Below are 23,976 nucleotides of genomic sequence, written 5' to 3'. Positions count from 1 at the left end.
TATGACTGGATAGCCGCTAGGCCAAGAATTTTGAGGTCGCAAGGCCGCCTTATTGCTCCTCCCAAGAAAAGTTGTTCGGCATACGATTCTATACATTTTGCAGTAGCAAAATTTAAGAATGTTTAAGATAGTACTTAGTAGAAACAGCGTGATTTATGGTGTTTTAAATTTATTAAATATAAACAAGAGGACTTCAGCCATTTTACAACTTGCCTTAAATACATGTATACATTATATGCTTAATGATGTTTAGTACAGGAGGAAACGTGTATATTTGGTCTTCAAAGCAGCACATACTGTCCACTTTTTGTAGTTTTTTATTATTATTATTGTTTTTATTTTTTTTCGAGCTGTTATTGCGTCATCTTTACATATAACGTAACCGTTTGCTCGCGAGGTGGGAGTAACAAGATGGCCGCCCCGTGACTTCAACGGCTTGCACTGCTGTGTATGGGCTATCGACTATCCAGTCCTATATACAGGTCAGTGCGTGTAATGAAATTGACGTCAAACCAAACAGGAAGTATCCCTTGAAAAAAAACTTTATTGGCAACAGACACCTTTCCCAGGTGGTCAACTTCGACAGTTACTGTACCGGTGTTTGTTCTTTTTCAACGTTCATATTTTAGCGCGTACATGTCGTTTGGTGACGACCCTTCGTCATGATTTCCCCGTCGTCGAGCGAGCCAATTAGCTTGGTTAGCCATTTGCTGCTATTCACGGAATAACAGGTAGCGAGCCGAGCACCGTTTTAGGATTCATGTTTCCTTTATTTTGCACGCCATGCTAACTAACCAGTTTGCGCTACGTTATTTGTCATTCATAAAATCCAAACACGCACTTGTGCAAATTAGAGTTGTCCCCAAGGAGGGAAAAAACTGTAGCTGTAGTAAAAGCGGTTCCTAAATATTAAAAAATACTCTTGAGCCAAAATTCCAAGAGCAATAATTTCCGAACTTATAGCTTTTAATTTAAAGTAATACTTTAATGTATTGCTTGCACTGTAATTGACTGTAATTGCACCTGCTGATAACACTTACCTGTCGTTATTTAATTCCAAAGAATTTATTCACCAATATTAAAAACAAAACAAAAAAAAGTTACCTTTCTGTCATAAGTTTCGTGCCAGACAGCAAAATGATGTTGCGTCCCGCACCAGAAAAATATTGAAGCTTGAGCTTGAAAACATAAAAAGTTCTGAATAAATTCTGCATTGAAGTAATGTACTGTAAATAATTGTTGTTGGCTAGCACAAGTATGAGCATCTCCATAAACGCCCCATGATGCATTTGTGTCCCCTTGTAGTGTTTCAGCAAACAACCTTGAAGGAGGAGGGGAAAAAAAACAAAAACAATGCTTCTGCGGACTTTGTGGGCTAAACTAACAGCCCCACGGAATTTTGTCACCTCAGCTTGTCATTTTCATCGTACTCAAGCACACAAGTGTGACTTTAAATTAACGACTCGCTCATCATCGTCCTCTGGTCTCCGGACGAGGTGGTCCTTAAACGCACCTCAGCTCAAGCTGGAACCTCCAAGGCACCTTTTTTCGTCTACTGTAAGTGGATTGAAAAGTCCAAGATGTGTCTTTTTCATGAATTGCCAAAACAGATGCCAACAGAAGCGTTTGTACGCATCAAGTCTGGTCAAGTCCGTTTTAAAACCCACTTTAAAACCAATGACAGCGCCTGGGAAACGAGTTCCCAAAGGGCCAAGAACCAAACAACCTTCCAGAGCCAATCAGCCTTTCCTGGATCAGGACATGGTGAGCCAGCCTTCCTTCACGTTCACACGCACGGAACCTTCTTCAAGAATCCATTCACGCGTTTTGTATTTTTTTTTGGCGCGCTTGCCTTCCCAGGACATGATGCAATGTGTTGCCTTCGCAACAGCGGACCAATACAATCTGCCCACGCTCAGCCTTGACCTGACACGACATGGCTTTCCTGAAGTGGACTTTCCTCGAGGTAAGACATTTTAAAAACATCCCAGAATCGGGCTGGTTAAAATAAAATTAGCATAAAATCCCTAAAAAATTAATCTCTCATGAATCTCCCAAAATGTGTGCAGGTTAAAATAAAACTCAAGCAAAGTCCCCAATTTTTATTTTTTATTTTTTTTGCAAACCCAAAAATATTTTCAAAATACGCTGCTAAACATTCAGTATATATTTTCACTAAAGCTGGTAGAAATGGGTAGACAAAAATTAAAAAAAGAAATCTGCCAGTACATGAAGTTGTGAGTGCCAAACTGTGAATATGCATCGTCTGTAGTTTTAAGTTGTAATATCAACATTCACCACTAGATGTATCAGTTGCAGATCTTATACTGCCCTATACTACAACGCAAGTAGGTCTCGTGTTTATTCTCGGATTTGGAATGATATACAGAACAAACAGTACTTCAATAATATTCAAATTTTGAGTGAGTTGATTTTTGTCGAAAAAATGAATTGAAAAAAAAAACAAAAACGTCCCCACATTTCAGATGCGTCCAACGTGCTGGTGATTAGTCCGGACGTGAGCGCCAAAGCAGACGATGGCTCTCTCATCTTCTTCTTCAGGTGCACTCGCGCCGTTTATTGACCTCAATGTTGTCTTTGTCGGCGTCGAAATGTTGTGATCACTTTGAGGAGGACATATTGTGGAAATGTTTTCTTTTAGATTATTATTATTATTATTATTATTATTATTATTATTATTGTTTTACATTATTATTTAAATTTCTGGATTGTTTAGACACCTGGGAACTGGATGTAAATTTCTCTCAATTTAAATACTTTTTCAATTTTCAGAGAAGGCTCCGTGGTTTTCTGGAATGTGGAAGAGAAAATGGTAATCAAAACATCTCACAATTTTTTTTTTCAATATGGTTGTCTTTTTTTCAATAATGAAATTTGCATATAAAATTATGTAGAAAATACAGAACCTTATACTTGTGATTTTTAACTCAATAAATATTCAAAATTTATGATAGATCTACATGTATACTGTATTTGTTATAATGCTTTTTCAATTACTTTTTAAATTAATTAAAAGAAAGACAAATTGTATAAAAAGGAAAAATATATTTAACCTTTTATTTAACCAGATAAAATGTTTGAGAACTAATTTTTATTTAAAAATATCAAAACATCATCTCATATTTGCTTTAATTAACTCATTCACTGCCAGTCCAGGACAAAAAAAAAATCTTTGACGTCTAAAACTGTCTATGGCAGTGAATGTGTTGGATGTTGGATGTCCGCATGTTTTGAATATTCTTGGAGACTACACAAAAGTTGATTTTTTTTTTTTTTTAACTATGTGTAGTAAACGCTGCAATTTACTGTTGTTGCTTTAATACCAAGTTGATGCATAACGAAAAAGCTTTTTGCACATTGTTTTATTGCGTGTGCAGGAAAAAAAAAAAAATGAATCTTTGACGCCTAAAGCCGTCTATGGCAGTGAATGTGTTAATGCAAAATGTTTAAAAAAAAATTCTAATTGCATGTCTGCCTATTGTTTTGATTTAAACTCTAAAATCAAACAATATTTGCCTTTTTTTGGTTTTTGTTCAAATTTCGATGTAAAATATTTTACACAATACTTTCTTAAATCATGCAGATTTGGTGAAATTTTCCCCTTTTAGCATTTTTTTTTTTTTTTTAGCATTTTAAATGTACTTTATATTCAGGCCTATTTTGACGTTTGCTTAAATGGTATTTATCAGTATGATTTGTCACTTTAAGCCAACAACTTGAAAAAAAAAGTCCCCCCCAAAAAAATGCGAAACCTCAATTTTAGCAACCCCAATCATAAATCTATATTCCCAACATCTTGTCGTTGAGCTGAAGAAGGTGTTGCGGATTTTGGAGCGTCACGAGAGTCAGCCGTACGAAGTGGCGCTGGTCCACTGGGAAAACGAAGAGATCAACTACACGTACGGCGAGTGAGTGAGTCGGCGTCACGTCGTAACGGACGCGTTTTATTGAAATGTTTTGTGGTTGTCGTGCCGTCGTCTTCTTCCGCGCAGGGGAAACACAAAACTGGAGCACGGCAACTTTGTTTTGAGCAAGCACTTGGAGCAACACGACGCCGTTCTGGAGAAGTTTGCCTTTTCCAACGCGCTGTGCTTGTCAGGTGAGACGGGATGTCACTTTGGAAAATATATGCAGCTCATTCAGGCAGCAACTAACAGATTTTTTTTAATCATTGGTTCATGAATTATTAAAAAAAACAAAAAAAAACATCCCTTAATTCAAAAACATGATATTTTAATTCAACCGTGCAGAAAATCCTCAACTAAATTTTATTTATTTGTTGGACTCCGACATGTTTGTTCAAAATAGTTGTCGATAAGTTTGATGATCACTTAATTGCTGATTAATTGATTAGTTGTTGCATCTCTAAATAAAATATATATCCCCCATCCAATTCATTGCAATGGGTGTTTTTTTTTTTTAATATATATATATATATTTTTTTGTTTGGGTTAAAGAAAAAACATTAAAAACAAACAAACAAATATAAAATATTTAATTAAATATTTGGAAGGGTGCAGGGGATATGCCAAAATCACCAAACATTTGAGTATTTTTTTATTATTACTATTTTTACCCACATACTTGCAATTTGGCATCCACGATTGGCTGATTTAAAAAAGGGTTTTCTATATTTTATTTATTTTCGTTTTGTTTTTTGGGGTATTTTTTTTAAATGTTTTTCTTTAACCCAAAATTCTTCAAAAACTGCTGCTAAACAATCAAGATGCTTTTTCCACACACAAAAAAAAATTGGGTGGAAAAATATACACCAAAAAGCAAATAAATAAAATATAGAAAAACCTTTTTTAAATCAGCCAATTGTGGGTTCCGAATCACAAATATGCAATACTCAACTGTTTGGTGATTTTGGCATATCCCCTGCACCCTTCCAAATCTTTAATTAAATATTCATAAGTAATTAAAATCTAAGAATTTATTTATTTTTTGCCGATGTGGAATGAGCTTCCCTGAAACAAGTGACGAAAACATTTAATAATACAGATATTAAAAATACATCTATTTTGTATAGCGCTTTTCAAAATACTCAGACGCTTAACAAATAGTCCAAGAAAAAAAAAATCAGTACAAAAGGCTTAAAAAAAGAAATAGTCCAACACATAAACTCATTACATATAATAAAATCAGTACAAAAATGTAAGAAATCATAATACTAAACATTAGACATTAAAAGCAACTTTAAACAGATGGGTTTTGAGTTCTTTTTTTGAAAGTGGGGAGGTCAGGACAAGCACAGGACAGTGGCTGGGGCAACAAGTGATTTGACCTATTTTTTGCTTGTTTACTGTAATGGCGTTTATATAAGTGCACTGAGAGCCGTTTGTAATATTTTGCTGGCCGCGCGATAGGGCGGCGCCGGTGACCCGTGTTTTAGTGTGCAGATGTGCCTAATGAAGTGTCCTGAGGTTGATTGTGTTTAACGTGTGCTTTTCTGGACTCTTTTGCGTCGCTTGCTGGCTCCAGTCAAGTTGGCCATATGGGAGGTGTCGCTCGATGACTTTGTGGAGTCCATTCAGTCGATCCCAGAGGTACGCGCGCATTTCAAAATAATTGAGTGTGTGCGTCAGTGGAGTGTGTAATTCGAGCAGTCAAGCGCCTCATTTGTTTTTGTTTTTCAGACACTCAAGTCGGGCACAAGAGTCAAGTTGTCGTCAGCGGAGGTCATGCAGAAGATCGGCGAACTCTTCACGTTGCGGTGAATTGTCCTCGTGAGCCTTTAATGCACTTAAGACAGTCACACTGGACAACAAGAGCACAGTTGGAGATTATTAGCTGCAACTTGCAAATGATTTACTTATTTTTTTTAAATGCAATTGTTTTCATATATATATATATATATATATATATATATATATATATATATATATATATATATATATATATATATATATATATATATATATATATAATCATAGTAATATTGTATTGTAATGTTGATTAAATACTATTAGTAAAAAGTTCAACCTGGTTCTTGTGGACTTTTAAAAAATGAATATATATTTAATCAAAATGTAATTAATATTTTAACTAAATGTTTTAAATATGAAAAATGTATAAATGTACATTTGCTAATATCTTCAATTACTTTATTAAATTAAAAATACAAATAAAAAATGATTGAATTTATATTTTTTACTTAAAAATTGTCTAATAAAGATGAAATGCGCATTATGCAGTTTTTTTCCCAATAGTTCTTTTTTTCCCAATAATAAAATTTGTATATAAAATTAAAAAGAAAACACAGAATAAATAAAATAAATATGATAAATAATATAAAAAATATTCAAAGTTTATTATAGATCTACATGTAGACTATTTGTTATAATGCTTTTCAATTACTTTTTTAATTAATTAAAAGAAAGACAAATTGTATAAAAAGGAAAAATATATCATTTTTATTTTTATTTTATTTTTAATTTAACCAGATAAAAATGTATGAGAAGTAATTTCCATTTACAAATATGATCTGGACATGGTTGTAATAATTATTGTATAATGAAGGTTTTTTTTTTTGTATAATGATTGATGTTTGTGTTGAGTCCTGTACTTGCCCCACTGACTTATGGTGTCCCACATGGTTCAATTTTGAGGCCTCTGTAGATTGAAATGTTGTTTTTGTCGTCAGCCATTGCATCAACCTGAGCTCCGACCTCCTGCTCACGCCCGACTTTTACTGGGACCGAGCGAACCTGGAGAAGATCTACGACAAGACCTGCCAGTTCCTCAGCATCAACCGCCGGGTCAAGGTGACCCCCACTGTAAAAATAACCACAACGATAACAATATTCGCGCTCGATCTCACATTGTCCGATGGCGCCGCCGCAGGTTGTGAACGAGAAGCTGGAGCACTGCACGCAGCTGACGGACCTGATGAGGAGCCATCTGAGCGAAAAGCACAGCTTGAGGCTGGAGTGGATGATCGTCATCCTCATCACCATCGAAGTGAGCTTCGTCGCACATCGCGTCATATCGCGTAGCGCATCACGTAGCGTAACTGGTGGATAACTCAATGATGATGCATCTTTTTGGCAAGCAAGGGAAACGCATGCTCAGTTGGATCCGGACTTACATTGCAGTTTGAGGTGATGTTTAAAGGGGAAGTCAGCCTTAACTCATTTAAACCCCAAAACATGTAAATATATTTTTTAATACTTTGTTCTTCACTGCCAAAAAACGTATTAATACGTTTTTTTTGTGTTTTTTGTTTTTTGTTTTTTTAATGCAAGAGCAAACAGAAAGCGTTGATGCAGCTTCTGATATGAAGAGTTTGCTTAAAGCAATGGTAGTTATTACAAAAACGGCCAGCAGGTGGCAGCTGGGTATGAGATCAGCCAGGGCCATGTTGCAACAAGCTCTTTTTGACAGTGTTTTCGACGGGAATGTGAATAATGATGAAACTTAGCTGTATTCTAATGCTAATTGCTGCAAAACGGAAACGGGTACAAATATACTTTGTTCTCTCATAGGTGTTGTTTGAAGTGGTGAGAATGATCTTCTGAGCAGCAGGGAAACTCCACATGCGTGCTGTGTTCAGGTACGTCCGATATTTGGAAGCAACAACCGCACTTGTCAGCCCTTGTGTCGCTGCGCGAGAGCAGCTGTTGTCTCCCATCACAAATGGCCTCTGTGATTGGCGTATGTGCATGATGAAAAAGACGCCTCGCCGGGGGTGATTGCGCAAATTCTCACAGAACAATGACGAAAAGGACTATCAGCGATTACGTTCTCCTTGGATAAGCTGTTGTGCCAGAGGAGGCAAATCCTGATAATGAGTTCACGTTACAGCGCAAAAAATAAAAAATAATATTTGCTGGATCAACGGATGCACAAGTTCACCTGGCTGGGATATTTCAGGAACTGCAAAATTCTGCACGTGACCGCCGCAACATGCGGGGAACATGAACTTTGCTTATAATACAAGCACTATCATCCGAAAGATTACATTTGTAGTTTTAGCATTTAAGATGCATGACTTGTTGATTGTGTTTATGTTGTGTCATAACTTGAACAATAAAATGTGAATTTAGATTATGGTAGTTTCTGCGCTTATTGTCAAAGTGTTTATCATTAATGCAGTGGAAAGCAAAGAAAGTGCGACCTAAAATTTCAAGTTAGGTGCCTCTAGTGAAAAGTGATTGAATTTTTTTGTAATTTATACTAATTAATCATTTAATTCAAATTAACTTCTTATTTGAATTATTGTAAATGTTATTATATAAGTTGTTTTTATTTTTGTATGATTTTATAGAGATTTTTTTTTTTTATAAAATGATTTATGAGATTAAACAAATTAAAGAGATTTAAAAAAAGGAAATTATTTATTATATATATATATATATATTTATATATATAAAAACTAATTTCCTTTTTTTAGCAGGTTAATTGGGTGCTCAGAATTGTCCCTAGGTGTGCGTGTGAGTGTGGATGGTTGTTCGTCTCTGTGTGCCCTGCGATTGGTTGGCAACCAGTCCAGGGTGTGCCCCGCCTACTGCCCAGAGCCAGCTGAGATGGGCGCCAGCAGCCCCCGCGACCCTTGTGAGGAATAAGCGGTCAAGAAGATGGATGGATGGATGGATATATATATTTGGTGTGTTGATTTACGGATTGGTTGAAAGGGTAGTCATTTGCTCCCAATAACTTAGAAACTTTTTTTTTTTTTTTTTTTAATGTGTTACGTGTCCCAATGACGTATTTAGACGTTTTTTTGGAGGAGTTTTTATGCTAGAGCATACAGAAGGCTTTGATTCAGCCTCTCAACTGTAAAGGACGGTTGCAGAAATGGTAATTACACAAACGACCAGCAGGTGACTGCAGAGTATAAGAGATCAACCAGGGCCATGTTGAAAAAAAGGTAAATTACTCACAATTCTAAATAGATTTGTGAAAACTGATTAAACATAGCTATATTCTAAGAAAAATACTAAATATTTAATATATTAAATATATATTTTTTTTCCTAATGAAACTTTAATCTTTCTTTTGATATGTTCCATGTTTTTATAGCAATAGAACGCAATATTCTGTGGGCCTTGCAAAATCAGTTAAAATCCAGTAAGACAGCCGGGAGTGAAGGGGGTTGATCTGTGAAAATGGCTGGGAGTGAATGAGTTAATGGGTTAAAAAAAATGTCCACCGAGGAATGAAATACATTAACAGATGACCGGACTTTTTTTCCTCTTTTATTCTTTATTCAACACCACCACATGACATCAGCATTTGTGTCCAAATATGTCAATATGTAGCCGATACATCAAGCAAACCAAGAAAAGTGTTTAGCGTGCGCAGGACGTGTTCCTCTCTGGAATTCCTAATAAACACCTTCTGCTGTGTGCAATATCAACAAATACTGGGTCAATGTGGTCTCTATTCATGCTGCTATTCACACTTATTGCAGTTTGAGGGTAATATAAGTAATATACACGATGAAGCGCAATACAGCGTCTTAATGAATCGTCATTGTCTACTTCAGTCTGTCAGTTGTCAGTCCTTTCATGTTTAAATACCAAACAAAATGGCATAAAATGATAATGGTATGACGAGTAAACCAAATGAGACTGCAAATGACATTGTATCCTCTGCCGCAGTGACTTTCTGGGCCATCAAAGCAACCTTGAAAGTAAGAGAAAATAGAGAACACAGTGCAGCATTGTCGTTAGGAGTCTTGCACAAGCCAATTACTTCAAAGAAGAGAATAAAACGTACCTGCTTAATCGCACTCCATTGCCGCAACACTTTCTGTTTTGGAATCGTCGAGTGCAAAGGTAAAATCGTCACCTTCGCTCTCACTTTCGGCCTGGCGGTCGGGATTTGGCACCGTCTTGGACTCCTCGGCATGCGTTGTTTTTGTCCCTTGGCTGTCGTCATGCCGCGGACTCTCATCTTGAGGCGCCGACACGTGTTTTTCCTCTTGAATTTCCATCTCTTCCTTTGCGTCCGTCCATATGTCCTGTTCGTCATCTGCTTCTCTGACGGGAGCCTCGGTTTCTGGTTTTTGTGCAGTTTGTGATGTTTCTGTTGCCTGTAAGTTGAGTGTTTCATTTGTCGTGGCTACAGTTTCTTCAACTGCTGCTTCTGTCTTAATTGTTTGGAGGCCAGAATCCAAAAGAACTGGAGGTTCAGTGGTCACTGTGATCCCAGTGGAATCCAGTTCTTTTGCCACTTCAGAGGTCTCTTTCATCTGAACTGACAGTTTTTGGCCGATGGCAGACTCTTTTGGGAATGAAGTCATTTCCATTTCTGGGGTTTGAACACATTCTTCAGTTTGCTCTGGCTGTTTCTGGGTCTCAGTGGACACTTTATGGGGTAGCAGCACTTGGTTTTCTCTTACCTGAACATTTTCATCTGGTACCTCCATCTGTTTCTTGGTCTCAGTGGACTCGTTTTGGGGTAGGGGCTCTTGGTTTTCATGTGACTGAACATGTTCCTTTAGTAGCTCTGTCAGTTTCTTAGTCTCAGTAGGCTCTTTGGGCGGTGAAAGCACTTGGTTTTCTCTTACCTGAGTATTTTTCTCTGGTGCCTCTGTCTGCTTCTGGGTCTCGGTGGACTCTATTTGGAGTAAGGGTACTTGGTTTTCTCCTGCCTGGCCATGCTCTTCTTGTAGCTCCATCTGTTTCTGGATCTCGGTGGACTCTTTTTGGAGTAAGGGCACTCGGTCTCCTGCCTGGTCATGCTCTTCTGATAGCTCCATCTGTTTCTGGGTCTCAGTTGACTCTTTTGGGGGTATTGGCTGTAGTGTTTCACTTGCCTGAACATATTCCTCTTGCAGCTCTGTCTGTTTCTGGGTCTCGGTAGACTCTTTTTGGGTTAAGTGCACTTGATTTTCTCCCACCTGATCATACCTTTCTCTTGCTCGCTCATGCTCTTGTGATAGTTCCACCTGTTTCTGGGTCTCTGTTGACTGTTTTTCAGGTATGGGTTCTTGTGTTTGTTTTGCTTGAAGGTATTTCTCCTGGATCTCCATCTGGATCTTGGTCGACTGTTTTTGAGATAAGGGCACTTGGTTTTCTCCTTCCTGGTCTTGCTCTTCTGATAACACCATCTGTTTCTGGATCTGGGTGGACTCTTTTTGGAGTAAGGGCACTCTGTCTCCTGCCTGGTCATACTCTTCTGATAGCGCCATTCGTTTCTCAGTTTCGGTTGACTCTTTTGGAGGTAGGAACTCTTGGTTTTCTCTTGCCTGAGCATGTTTCTCTGGTACCTCCATCTGTGTTTGGTTTTCAGTGAACTCTTTTTTGAAGATAGGCTCTTTGTTTTCTCTTGCTTGCTCATTCTCTTCTGATAGCTCCATCTGTTTCTGGGTTTCTGTTGACTGTTTTTTGGGTATGGGTTCTTGTGTTTCGCTTGCTTGAACGTATTTCTCCTGTATCTCCATCTGGATTTCGGTCATCTGTTTTTGAGGTAAGGGCACTTTGTTTTCTCCTGCCTGGTCATGGTCTTTTGATAGCTCCATCTTTATCTGGTTCTCTGTGGACTCTTTTTGGGGTAGGAGCTCTTGGTTTACTCTTACCGGAATATTTTTCTCTAACATCTCTCCCTGTTTCGGGGTGTCAGTGGACTCTTTTGGAGGTTGAATATTTTTATCTGCTTGCGCCTCCTGTTTTTGGTCTTTCATGTACTCTTTTTGGAATATAGACTCCTCTGCTTTTGGTGTCTGACAACTCTCCTTGGTTAATTTTTGGTTCTTATCTGGCTTTGTTGGACATGAGTGCTTTTCTGTTTCCTGTACCTGAACATTTTCCCCAGTTATTCCTGTCTCCTTATGGCTGTCAACTGAAACTACCGAGTCCCCTGCCAGAATGGCCTGAAGACTCGCCTCACTTTGCTCTGTTGTTTTAAGCTCAGCAAGAAGATTTAGTCGGGACAGTTCTTCTCTATCTATTTGGGATAGTGGTTCTTCTCCTTTTGGGGTCTGAAAACCTTTCTCAGTTGATTTTGTGTCGTGGCACTCATCTAAATCTATTTGGGATAAGGGTTCTGGTGACTGAACTCCTTCAGTTAGATCTTTTTCTTTTTGACAGTCAAATGGATCCATTTGACGTAAGGAATCTTGCACTACTAGGGTTTGATCGCCTTCCTTGGTTGGCTCTGTGTCGCTATATCTATCTGTTTGGGGATAGGGTTCTTCATTTGCTACCGGTGCTTTACCAACTTTATCAGTTAGAGCCATTAGCTCCTCTGCTTCCAGGACCCAAGTGGCATCCTCCTTCTCCTCCAAACTCTCTTGATGTATAGGGACCTCTAAACCTTGTGGGGTAGCTTCTTGATGTTTGGCCTCTGCTAAATTCTCACTTGGGCAAGCAAGCTCCTTTTCTGCTAATTCCATACATCCATCACCTGTCCCAAATTCAACTTCTTTTGCTTCTTTTGAGACCATTTGCTCCAAGGTCTCTAGGAGGTTCTCCATTACATGTGGAACGATCTCATGACACATCACCGCATAGTCCTCATGCATTACTTCCTCAACACCCATAGATGCGGAAACAATTTCAACCTCTTCAATATTTCTGTTACACGCGTCAATGACTCCTTTTTCTCTTACCCCAACCTCCAGCATCTGATCCACACTCCTCTCTGCTGATGTGATGTCCATATGAACGACTTGTACTTGAATACTGTTGTTGTCTTCCATCACTGTCGCTGGCACATGCATCATCACAGCCTCGTTGCTCATCTGTGCCGTTTCTGCCAAGTCATCTGCCGTCATCTGTGATTCAGTCACAGCAGTTTCTGTAGATTCTGCTTCTACAGAGCCCAGTAGTGGTTCCTGAATGCCAGATGGTGTGGTAATCAGATTGGATAGTGAAGTTGAGACTTCTTTAAAATGGCACATGGTCACTTGAGCCACCACAGCGTGCTCAACTGTAGCAATTGACATCTCCACATCTGGTATGTCACAGTTTTCTCCCTCAGTTCTGGTTTCCGTATCACTTGGATGTGCCTCAAATGTGACTTTGTCTGCAAGATTTCCACAAACTTCAGAGATTTCTTCATGAATAACCTTTTCAAGGATCTGAGCGCAACTTTTTTCCTCCTGGTGTAAGGATACATGTGCTTCTGTGACTTGTGTGCCATCTTTCTCCCCCTTCATAACATCTCGCAGCTGGTCATCAGCTGTGTTCTCTGGTTCTGGATCCTCCTCTCTGTCTAAAGCCTGATCCGGTTGAGGCTTGGTTTGCTCTCCTTTGGAAGCAATTTGGTCCTCCGTTTGTGATTTTGTAATTTCCTCTACTAATGTTTCCTTTGGAGGTGTCCGTATGATACTTTCATCAGTGACCCCCAGTCCAGACAAAGCCACCTCCTCCACTGTTTCTGTCTCTACTGCAGTAATTTCTTCCAGCTCTTGAACTTCTGCACTTACAACTGGCATTACCTCTGATTCAGAGCTGCATTTCATTGCTTCATTCTCAGTATTTTCAGTTTTCTTTGCCATAATATCTGTCAAATCAGTTACTTGATTCCGGTCTTTGTTCTGTGGCTCTGGAGCCACTTCATACAGTGGTTCTGCTTCCTCTTTGATTTCACTTGGAAGAATTTCCTCTACTAGAATGCTTTCAGTGGTTTCTTCAGATTGAAGTAATTCCGCATTGGTTTTCTCTGATGCTAAAGCTTCAGAGCTTTTTATGTCATCTATTTCATTCACTGCTTCCTCTCCTCTGTCCAGTGGTTCCACATTCATTTCACATAGTCGCATGGGCTTCTCTTTCAGTTCAACTGAAGCTGTTGTCTCTTCAGCAATACCTTCTGTTATTTTTTCTCCCTCCAATTCAGTTTTGACTACATCCCCTGCTTTCTGGTCACTCTCTGTTTGGACGTCAGGAAAACGCACAGTATCTTCTTTGAGTTCTCCCGTTATCTTTTCTTTTGCAACAATGGCTTCTTTGGTATCACCTGATTCTGTGAGTGATTGTTTAGATTGTGTTCCTTCTATTTCTTTCACTAGTTCAGTTTCAGATGCATCCACTTCCACCTCTTCAACTTTAGCTGACTCAGAAGGAATTTGAAACTGATGTGCCATCTTCTCTTCAAATTCTTCAGTCATGGTTTTATGTGGATGGAAACCATCTACTTCTTTGTGTTCATCTGATATTATACATGATTCTTGTACTACCTCCTGTTCGGGACTAAGTTCAGCATTGGCCCTCTGGTCTTCGCTTACCGGTTTGTCCTCAGTAAGAGGCACAGGTCTGTCTTTGACTTCAGTAATCATGGTTACTTCTGCAAGTATACTTTGTGATATTTCTTTGGCTTTAACTGACAGGTCTCTTACTAGTATGTCTTCGTCCTCTTTTATGAGTTCAATTTGGGTGTCACTTGGAGTTTTCTGATCTTTTTCTTCTGTCTCAACGTTTGATTCCAGCAGAGGCATGTTCTTGTCATTCACGTCTTCCGACGGAGGGTCGTGTTTTTCTACAAATTTCGCTTCTACTTTCTCTGATTCTAGTGGTTTTGCTTGTACAGTTTCTATTTCTTTAATAAGTTCATCTATAGATGTATCCACTTGTGTCTTTGCTACATCTTTGTTTTGTGGTTCAATGCTGATTTCGGGCAGGACCTCTATCGTGTCCTTGAGTTCACTCACAACCTTCTCAGAAAGGATTTCATATTCAGCAAGTTGAAGACTGCATTCCTGCAAATCCAGGACATCTGTTTGTGCTCCTGAAACATAAACAGGATTCAAGCTGGCTTCAGATAAAATCTCCATTGTTGGCTCCAGTTCCTCTGTAATGGCTTCTGGAACCTTTTCTGATGTTACTTTGACTTCCTGTTCCTCCAAGTGTAGAATGTCTTGCTCTGCGGCTGTTTCCTTAAGGTTAGTATGAACAATTGTTTCCAGTTCTGGTTCATTAGTTATTGTGTCTGCTGTAACATCCCCTTGTAAATTTGTTGTGTCGTCTTGTACATCTTTTGACCTTTGCAACTCATCCACTACAGGAATGGAATCCTCTTCCATAAATTGTTTAACAGGTTCCAACAAATACCTACTACCTCCATCTCCACTTTCATGTTCTGCCATAGATACAGAGACACCTGACCACACACTGTCTACTTTGGAGGCTTCTGTTTCATGTGGATTGCTTGCCAGATCTTCTAGATCATCTTCTGTTCTAACATCTTGACTTTCCAACAGCTGCTCTGAATACTGCCCTTGTTTGATATCAGTGAGGCAGTCCACAAATTCAGGAATGTCGTCGAAGCTGTCTAATTCATTGAGATTGTATTCTGACTTGGGAAGGTTGCTATCTTCCTTTTTATTTGCGGTCATTTCCACTGTGTCGAGCTCCTCGGTATAAAGCTGAGGTGGGATTTCCTTTAAATCAAACATCTGGATCGGAATTGAAGGTAAAGTATCCCCGATGTCAAACTCATGGGTTGTAATTGGATGCATAATTTCCACTGCATCAAAATTCTCAGTAGGAATTTGAGGTATGAGTTCCTCTCTGTCACGCTCTTCAGTTGGAACGGGAGGGGAAATTTCCTTTGTGTCAACTTCCTTGATAAGAATGTAAGGTGTGATTTCCTTGGAGTCAAACTCGTCGGTTGGAATAGGAAGTTTACTTGCCTCGATGTCAAGCTCCTTGGTAGGAATGGTAAGTGTAAGTTCATCAGTGTTGGACTCTCCAGTGGGAATTGGAGGAACAATTTCCTCTGTGTCACTCACTTGGGTAGGAACGGGAGGTGTTTTTTCTTTGGTGGGAAGTTCTTGGATAGGAATTTGAGGTGAGAATTGCTCACTGCTGAGCCCCTCTGCAGGAATAGGAGTTGTGATTTCATTGGTGTCAAGCTCCTTAGTAAGAAATTGAGTCTTGGTTTCCTCAATATTGAACCCCTCGGTAGAAATGAGAGAGGTAATATCCTCTGTGTCATGCTCCTCGGTAGAAGTAGGAGGTTGGATTTCCTCGGGATCAAGCTCTTGAGTGCGGATGGATGTTAGAATTTCCTTGATGTGCAAATCCTCTGTATGAATTGGGAGTTTTATTTCGTTGGTGTCAAGTGCCTCTGTTGGTAGTGGAGGTGAAATTTCTTCTGTCTCATGTGCCTTGGTTGTAGGAATAGGAAGTCTGAGTTCCTCTTTGTCGAGTCCCTTGATAGGACTGGGAGGTGAGATTTCTTTGATGTCGAGCTCCTCTTTAGAAATTGGAGGTGTAATTTCCTGGGTGTTGAGCTCTTCAATAGGAATGGGAGGCGTCGTTTCCTGGGTGTCAAGTTCCTCTGTAAGAACAAGAGGCATGATTTCCTTTGTGTTAAGATCATCTGTCTTTATTGGGGTTCTGATTTCCTCAGTAATAAATGGAGCATCTGTGTCGAGCTCTTCTGGATGAATGGGATACTTGATTTTCTCCGTGCCAAGTTCTCTGGTAAGAATGGATGGTGTAATTTCCTCAGTGTCAGGCTCCTCAGTACGAGCAGGAGGTGTGATTTCTTCAATGCCGAGCTGCTTGGTACGAATAAGGCTTTTGATTTCCTTGGTGGCAAGCTCCTCTGTACGAATTGGAGGTATAATTTCCCAAGTGTCAAGCTCCTTGGTAGGCATGGGAGTTTTGGTTTCTGTGGTATTGAGCTCCTCTGTATGAATTGGAGGTGTAATTTCCTGGTTGTCAAGCTCCTCTCTAAGAAAGGGAGGTGTGATTTTATTTGTGTTAAGTTCCTCACTTTGAATTGGGGTTCTGGTTTTGCAGGTAGTAATCGAAGGTATAATTTCCCCTGTGTCGAGCCTTTCTGTAGGAAAGGGAGGCTTGATTTCCTTAATGTCGAGTTCCTCAGGGGGAATGAAAGGTGTAATTTCCTCAGTGTCAGGCTCCTCAGTACAAGTGGGAGGAGTGGTTTCTTTATTGTCGAGCCCCTTGGTAGAGGGTTTGTTTGCCTTGGTGTCAAACTCCTCAGTAAGAATGGTTGGTGTGATTTCCTTGGTGTCGAGGTCGGAGGTTGGACTGGGAGGGGTGATTTCTTGGGTATCGAGCTTCTCGGTTGGAACGGGAGGTGTCATCGTGGTTTCGAGCTCCTCTGTCGGAATCTGAGGTGTTATTTCCCCAGTGTCAAGCTCCTCTGTAGGAATTGTAGCTGTAATTTCCTTGGTCTCGAGTGCCTTTGTAGGAATAGGAGATATAATTTCCTTGGTATCAAACTCTTCTGTTGAAATTGGAGTTGTAATTTCTGTGGTTGTGTTGACTTCGGAGGACTCTGTTATACCCATTGCTGCGTCCATTTCATGTACAACCAGATTTGTCCTGGTGGTGGGTGCGTTTGATTTTTGGACTTCAGGTAGCTGTGAATCCTCTCCAAATGTTCCAAGTGTGTCAAATAAGGCAGAAGAAACTATTTGGTCTGAAGCCAGCAGGTTTGCCTCTGGGATAGTGGAGATGCTCTCAACAACCTGCTGCATAATATCTTCTGTTTCTTGGACTTGGGATTCTGCCAGGGCCAGTGTGGTGGCACTTGATGTTTGTCCTGACAGCTGGGAGAGCACAGAGATCATATCGCCATCGTCGGCGGGGCGAACATCCACAGAATGTGGTGCGGTGACGGCCTGCGATGTGATCTCGATCAGATCGTCTGCTGTGGTGCTCACTGTAATCTCACCTTCCTCCAGAATATCACTCAGCGCTTTTCCACTGAACTCTGTGAGGATGACCTGGTCTTCATTTGTGGCCTCATTTTCTGATGAACCAACATCGTGTTGGGTTTCTTCGGTCTGCACGTTATCCAAAGTTTGGGCTTCTTCTGTCACCTCAGGGAGGAAGTCTTGGTTGAGTTCAACATCTGTTTTTATGGATGTTGCACTCTCGACCACGGTTTCTATTGGTTCTTCTGTCTCGATGTTGTCATAATCGGACAAGGGAACAACAGCCGGCATCTCGGAATTCGGGTCACCTGGGCCGAGCTCCTGATCCCCCTCACACGAAGTTGCTTCTTGGTCTTTGTTTGAGACGGATTTTCTCTTTTTCCAGGCTGGGAAAATCTTAGCTGAAAAGGAGTTTTCATCAGTTTCAGGACTGTGTTGCCTTTCGTCCACAGGCTTGGCTTTCCTTTTTGGGCTCATGAGTCTTTTGAAGGCGGTCCAAGCTGACTCTACATTGCCCTCAGGTGGAGTGGCGCCTCCCTTTTGAGTAGAAGCTAAAGCATCACCATTGTCGTCATAATTTACTACTACTGCCTCCGCATCATTTACATCATCAGTTGATGTTTTGTCATCAGAGACCAAAGCTGTGTGACTTGTCTCACATAAAACAGCGTCCCAGGAAATGGCCGAATCTTTCCGCTTTTGGCCCTCTTCCACTTTGCACTCTAAAATGTCAACTCCTTCACTTTGCTTCAGTTCGTCTTTGGGCAGCCCGATTTGCACATCTTCATTGTTGAAGGCGGACCTGTTCACTTGCTTTTTGGGAGATAACAGTTTCTTAAAGGTGGCCCACGGACTCTCCTCCTCTGCCACGGTTGTTCCTGCAGGTCGTGTAGGACTTTTGTCATTCTGTGCCATGTCTGTTTGCAACAAAAGCTGGTCTGAGCTGGACGAAGACGGATTTGCATCTTTTTGCCTTTTGAGCTTCATGAGACTAGAGCTCAAGAGAACCCTCTTCAGAGGACTCGACGGAACGTCCTCAAACTCTTTGGGGGCTTCAGGCTCGCTTATCGTGTTTGCTGATGGATTTTCTTCCTGGCATCCATCTGCTAGTGCTACTGCAGTATTTCCCGTGTCCTCCTGTTGGTTTTGCGTGGTTTCCTTTGCGGGCTCCCCGGCTTCCTGTAGAACCAGCTCTCTTGTCATGGTCTCGTCTTCCAACGACATCCTCTTCTTCGCAAATCCGGCGAAGATTCCCGTGGTGAAAAACTTTTTAATGGGTGACATTGTCACGTCCTCTTTGGCACTAGAGGGAGACGAAGGCTCCTGTTCGGATGGAGTGTCGAGGTGAGTCCATTCTTCGTCTGTCTCGTTCTGGGAATCTTTTAGGACGGCTGCTTCTCCCTCACTCGGACATTTTGAATCCTCATTTTGTCTCTCACGTGCTGTGTCCACTTGGGTTCCGTCATCACGGGTTTGGTCGGCAGGGTTTTTGGCCTCTGGGCCATCTTCTTTAATCTCACCGTGGTCTCTGGAGCCTTGTTTCAATGTGAGCTTCAAACCAACTTTACTGAAGAACGTCTTAAAGCTCTCGTCATTTTGTTTTGCTTCAACTTCAGTTGCATCAAAGGATATTTCTTCTTCTTTCCTTTCTTCTTTCTTGGCTTCTTTAAATGACTCTTTCTCATTCACAACAACGTTTTCTAGTATTGCCGCCACTTCTTTAGAGGGCTTTTCTAAAAGCCCGGCAGCTTAAGAAATGATAGCAAGGAAGGAAGGCACATTAAATCAGATCAGTTATGTGTTTATTAGGACTCATTTTCGGTTGAGTACTGCCTACCTCCGGCGTCAGTGTCATCCTCACCGATAACATCGACCTCCTCCAACGGGGTGTCGGACTTTGCAGCAATTTGCCCGTTCTTTTTGAGAAGCTGCAAAAGAAGCACAAAACCCCAAAATGTGAAAATGTGACCCTTGTAAGTCGTCATTGTGCGGGTTCATGACGTGACTCGATTTCAGTGAGCTCTCCATTTTGAACAGGAATGAGGGCTTTCAAAGTGAATTTGCCTTTGTATTTATTCTTATATATATTATTTTTTATGATTTATTTAAATGTAAGAAGCCAGAAGCAAATCAAGCAATAATATTCAAACACTAAAACTCATTTTCTGTGAAGGAATGCAAGTAAATAACTGTCATTTGACAAGCCGTAATTATGTGCTTCACTGTTACTATTTTCAGTTTTTTAATGGGGTAAAGCATTAGCTAACGAGGTTAAAAAGCTTCTCCATAATGGTGTATTTAACCATGACAGAAACAAACGAACAAAAAAATGTCTTGAGAATTGTTCTGTTGTCTTCTCTAATCATGTTACATGCTCATTTCAAATAAGTGCATTATAGAGGAAATTTTGTCCCTTGGCAAATACGTGGCTCTTTGTTTCCAAACTAAAGCTGTTAAAATATATCATATCACATTCAATTTGATGTGAAGGACGCATCAAGCGTGGCTATGTGAATAAGCATTTGACTAAAATGCACTAAAGGAAAACTAAGTGACCCATGATTCGATATCACGTGATATTTTAACATCGCACACAAACAAAAAATCAGAAATAACTGATATATTGGGCTAATATATATATATATATATATATATATATATATATATATATATATATATATATATATATATATATATATATATATATATATATATATATATATATATATATACATATATATATATAATATATATATATATATATGTGTGTGTAAAATAAGAATATAATAAATAATAAAAATAAAATAATAATAAAATATTTTTATATACATATATATATATATATATATATATATATATATATATGTATATGTTAGGGCTGTCAAAGTTAAAGCGTTAATAGATCAATTAATCACAGAAAAATGTCACATTAATCACATATTAACGCAGATTAATCGCACTATTTTTTTTTTTTGACAGCGCTTGAGCCTTGGACGTAACCGCGGATGGTTACATTGAAGGCTACTAGGGCTGGGTATTGCCGCAAACCACACGATACGATACGTATCACGATACAGGGGTAACGATACGATACGTATCGCGATACATATGTATCCCAATACTTGATCTTCAAGGCGATACGTATTCTGATATATTACAAATTAATTAATTTTCTTGCATTTTATAATAACAGTCATATGTATGCCTAAAGGATATGTTTGTTATGCTGACTGACAAAAGTATTTTTGTTAGCAGCTCTTCTGGTTTACCACCTTGTGGCATGCCTGGTCTAAATGTGCACGCACTGCAGAGCAAGGAGCAGCTTTCACAGACACACCGGGAACATTTATTAATAGGCATAAGCCGATATGAGCAAAAATATCAAAGTATTAAAATTACAGCTCTAAAATGTTCTAATTTGAAATATTTGGGGAAATAAAAACAGCATTTTTTTGATGCAACACATTCTATTTCGTTTTTAAACAAAATATACGATAATTGGTACATTAAGAAATGTGCCAAGTTAAGTTTATAAGTAAATAAATGTTGATATTCTTCCTCTGCTTTAATTTTTCTTAGCAAGACACAGTGTCCAATCACTGGTGAGCTATTTGTATTAATTGAAGGCAATTAACTTCAAAGACCCTACTGGTTTTTATTTTTTAGGTACAATGCCAGCTGCAAAGGCAAACGTTAACTGCCTATTTAAAGTTAATGAGCAATATCGATTCTGACGCCTGCGTATCTATACATGTATTGTAATGAGGCCCGCAACGATATATTGCCGTGTTGATTTTTTGAGCACACCCCTAAAGGCTACGCAGGTCAGTGATGAGGTCAATGCACGGCATTTCCTACGCCTGTTGTTCCAAAATGAGCGGGGTGACTCCAGTTGGTGAGCTCGGTGGTAAATTTTGCTTTAAAAAACACCCCGACGGGACTTTAGATAAAACAAAAGTAATTTGCATTTAATTAATTAATAATTGCTGAATTGCACCCAATTGATATGATGCTGTTATGTTTTGAGCAATACAACGCGTGCATGCATTTGCGTACATGCATTTAATCAATGTTTGCAAATGACATTCAGATAATAAAATGTTTTAATGTCAAAATATTACAGTATTTTGTATTTATTTTATATTAGGCAAATATGCAAGTAATTTAGCTGATTAATCGTGATTAATCAAAATTAAAAAGTGTGATTAATCAGATTAAAAATTTTAATCGTTTGACAGCACTAATATATATATATATATATATATATATATATATATATATATAATATGTTGATGTTTTGATATTTTATCAAAGCAGATAACAATACATCATGATACAGATAAATGTCCTCCAAAAAACAATGACAGATAATTTGAAAGAAAAACCTAAATATCCTAACATTGCATTTTCAGCCTGGTATCAGTACTCGCCCATCCCTAATCAATATTACATGCGTGTATCAATAAAGTAGCAAAGCACCCGATGATAGGGTACAACACAATATTCATATTTCCTCCCCCAATATTCATATTTTGTATAAAGTAAAAACAAAATCAGTATTGCTGATCATTTTTAATAGGGTAAATGTATCATGAAATTGAATTTCCTTCACCTGCAAGACTTTTCCTCCCACTTTTGGATTATCAATTAGTTTAAATGTAGGACAGAATCTGGACAAGATGTGTAAACAAAATACATTTTTGCCCTACATGGTCCGATTTGGATGGAAATTTCACACAAAATAACTAGGGATGCACGAAAATATTGGTGGCCGATAATTATCTGCAATTATGGACCAATTTGACGTCAAACAGATAAACCAGATAATAGAGAAATCTGCCGATAATTATCGGCAATTTGATTTCATACAGATAAACCAGATAATAAAGAAATCCAGCAATAATTATAGACATGCCACTTTGGTCCATCTGTTGTGGTTGTGGCTCATATCAATACAATTCAGCTTCATGGTGCTTTACATACATTGAAACATTGTGCAAAGTTTATACAATGTTTCAATGTATTTGTTAGACTTTTAGTAGGACTCGAAAGTAAATTTGTATTCAAGTTCATTTTGCAAACAGTTATCAGTTTTTATTGGTTGGTCGACATCGGCACTTCTAAATTATTGGTTTATCGGTATCGGTTGAAAATAGCCTTATCGTGCATCCCTAATTTAACATTTCCAGGAAGTAACTACAACAATTGAGGAAACTTATTCGTAAAGACATATTTTCAATTGTATTTGAAAGTGTACCTTCTCCTCATCACAACGTTGGACATCCTCCACGCCACACTTTGCAGCGTCCTGGCCTGGCTCGCCTTCTGCAAACGCGGACTGCGCGCCCCCCATTTCTTACACAGCCGCGTACCCCACCAGTCACCACAAAAAAAAAAAAAAAAAAAAAAAAAAAAAAAAAAAAAAAAGGTGCTGCAAATGACTTAATTCCCTGAGGCGCGGAGCGGTGGCGGGCAAAATGCTGCAAGCTGGACGTGCCGGCGTCTTTTTGGACGCGGGAGGTGAGGGAGGGATTGTGGGGAGGAAGGGGAGGAAGAGGAGCGAGAGCGCTGTGGGGGTCACATGAAGCAGCGAGCTGTCACGCTCCTCTTTGCTGTCGGAACACGGCTGTTTTGAGAAAACGGCAGAGAGGGGGAATGCGCAATTATTAGCAACGCTAGCATGTGCCTGATTGGATTTGACGATGCTCGTATTTTGGTTTTGCTTTTCTAGTGGACATTGACGAGTCGATCAGCTGCTTGAAAGATCCTCTGCTGGCTCACAAGTTGTCCTCGCGTTTTCGACACAGAAAACCATTTTTTTATTCCGTCAGTTTTCGTCCTCATTTTTCCTCACTGATTCCAACTTTCACATATTTACCTCCGTCGGGCGACAGTTTTTCAAATGGCACAATTTTCTCAGAATTGACATTTTGCCCTAAAAAAAACAAAAACAAAAAACTTTTCAGTGAATGGGACGTGCTATTCCACCTTCTAAACAGTTCAACTTCTTCAGAACATCTTGGGAAGTTTTTTTCTTCCCACATTCTAATAATTCGTGCTCGGGGTGGGAACCTCTGATACGATACGGTATGCGATACAAGGCTCACGATAACGATTATCTCACGATATGACGATACCGCGATTATCGATATATTGGTCAGGTTATAAAACCACCAGAAAACTACTCAAGAAAATAAACGGATGTTTTTTCAATGAAAAAATCGTTTCTTTTTGTACCATCACCGAAACACAATATTAAAACTAGTGTTGTTCCAATACCGATACTGGTATCGGCAGGGGTGCCGATACTGCATTAAAACAGTGATATCGGTATCGGTGAGTACTCACAAGTAACATGCCGATACCATTAATTC

At 39.3% G+C, this 23,976-nt stretch overlaps 2 protein-coding genes across 10 annotated transcripts in view; one reads left to right on the top strand and one right to left on the bottom strand.

Moving 5' to 3' along the window:
• The first annotated feature begins 530 nt into the window (after window positions 1-530).
• The window catches only part of rmnd1 (required for meiotic nuclear division 1 homolog), a 33,382-nt gene continuing 9,936 nt past the window's right edge, over window positions 531-23,976 (top strand). For 4 of the 9 annotated variants that reach the window (XR_013287544.1, XR_013287542.1, XR_013287541.1 and 1 more), the window contains exons 1-12: window positions 531-731; window positions 1,306-1,764; window positions 1,861-1,966; window positions 2,487-2,562; window positions 2,794-2,833; window positions 3,829-3,929; window positions 4,014-4,120; window positions 5,506-5,570; window positions 5,661-5,737; window positions 6,668-6,788; window positions 6,868-6,984; window positions 7,509-7,576. Coding sequence is in view for 5 of the 9 variants with exons in the window: in XM_077538749.1 (XP_077394875.1) it covers window positions 1,354-1,764; window positions 1,861-1,966; window positions 2,487-2,562; window positions 2,794-2,833; window positions 3,829-3,929; window positions 4,014-4,120; window positions 5,506-5,570; window positions 5,661-5,737; window positions 6,668-6,788; window positions 6,868-6,984; window positions 7,509-7,541 (1,254 nt within the window). In the remaining 4 variants the exon portion in view is untranslated. Of the gene's footprint in view, window positions 732-1,305; window positions 1,765-1,860; window positions 1,967-2,486; window positions 2,563-2,793; window positions 2,834-3,828; window positions 3,930-4,013; window positions 4,121-5,505; window positions 5,571-5,660; window positions 5,738-6,667; window positions 6,789-6,867; window positions 6,985-7,508; window positions 8,071-23,976 lie in introns of those variants that run through there. The other 5 variants (XM_077538751.1, XM_077538752.1, XM_077538749.1 and 2 more) reach the window with 5 other exon arrangements.
• akap12a (A kinase (PRKA) anchor protein 12a) lies at window positions 9,221-22,955 on the bottom strand. Its single transcript, XM_077539243.1, has 4 exons — window positions 22,860-22,955; window positions 19,440-19,530; window positions 9,745-19,350; window positions 9,221-9,651 (listed from the first exon to the last, which is right to left on the bottom strand). Exons 1-3 carry the CDS (start codon window positions 22,953-22,955, stop codon window positions 9,749-9,751), a joined length of 9,789 nt encoding a protein of 3,262 aa, XP_077395369.1. The 3' UTR covers window positions 9,221-9,651; window positions 9,745-9,748.

Source organism: Festucalex cinctus, chromosome 12, assembly GCF_051991245.1.
Source record: "Festucalex cinctus isolate MCC-2025b chromosome 12, RoL_Fcin_1.0, whole genome shotgun sequence".
NCBI lineage: Eukaryota > Metazoa > Chordata > Actinopteri > Syngnathiformes > Syngnathidae > Festucalex > Festucalex cinctus.
This window is presented reverse-complemented; position numbering and strand designations above follow the sequence as displayed.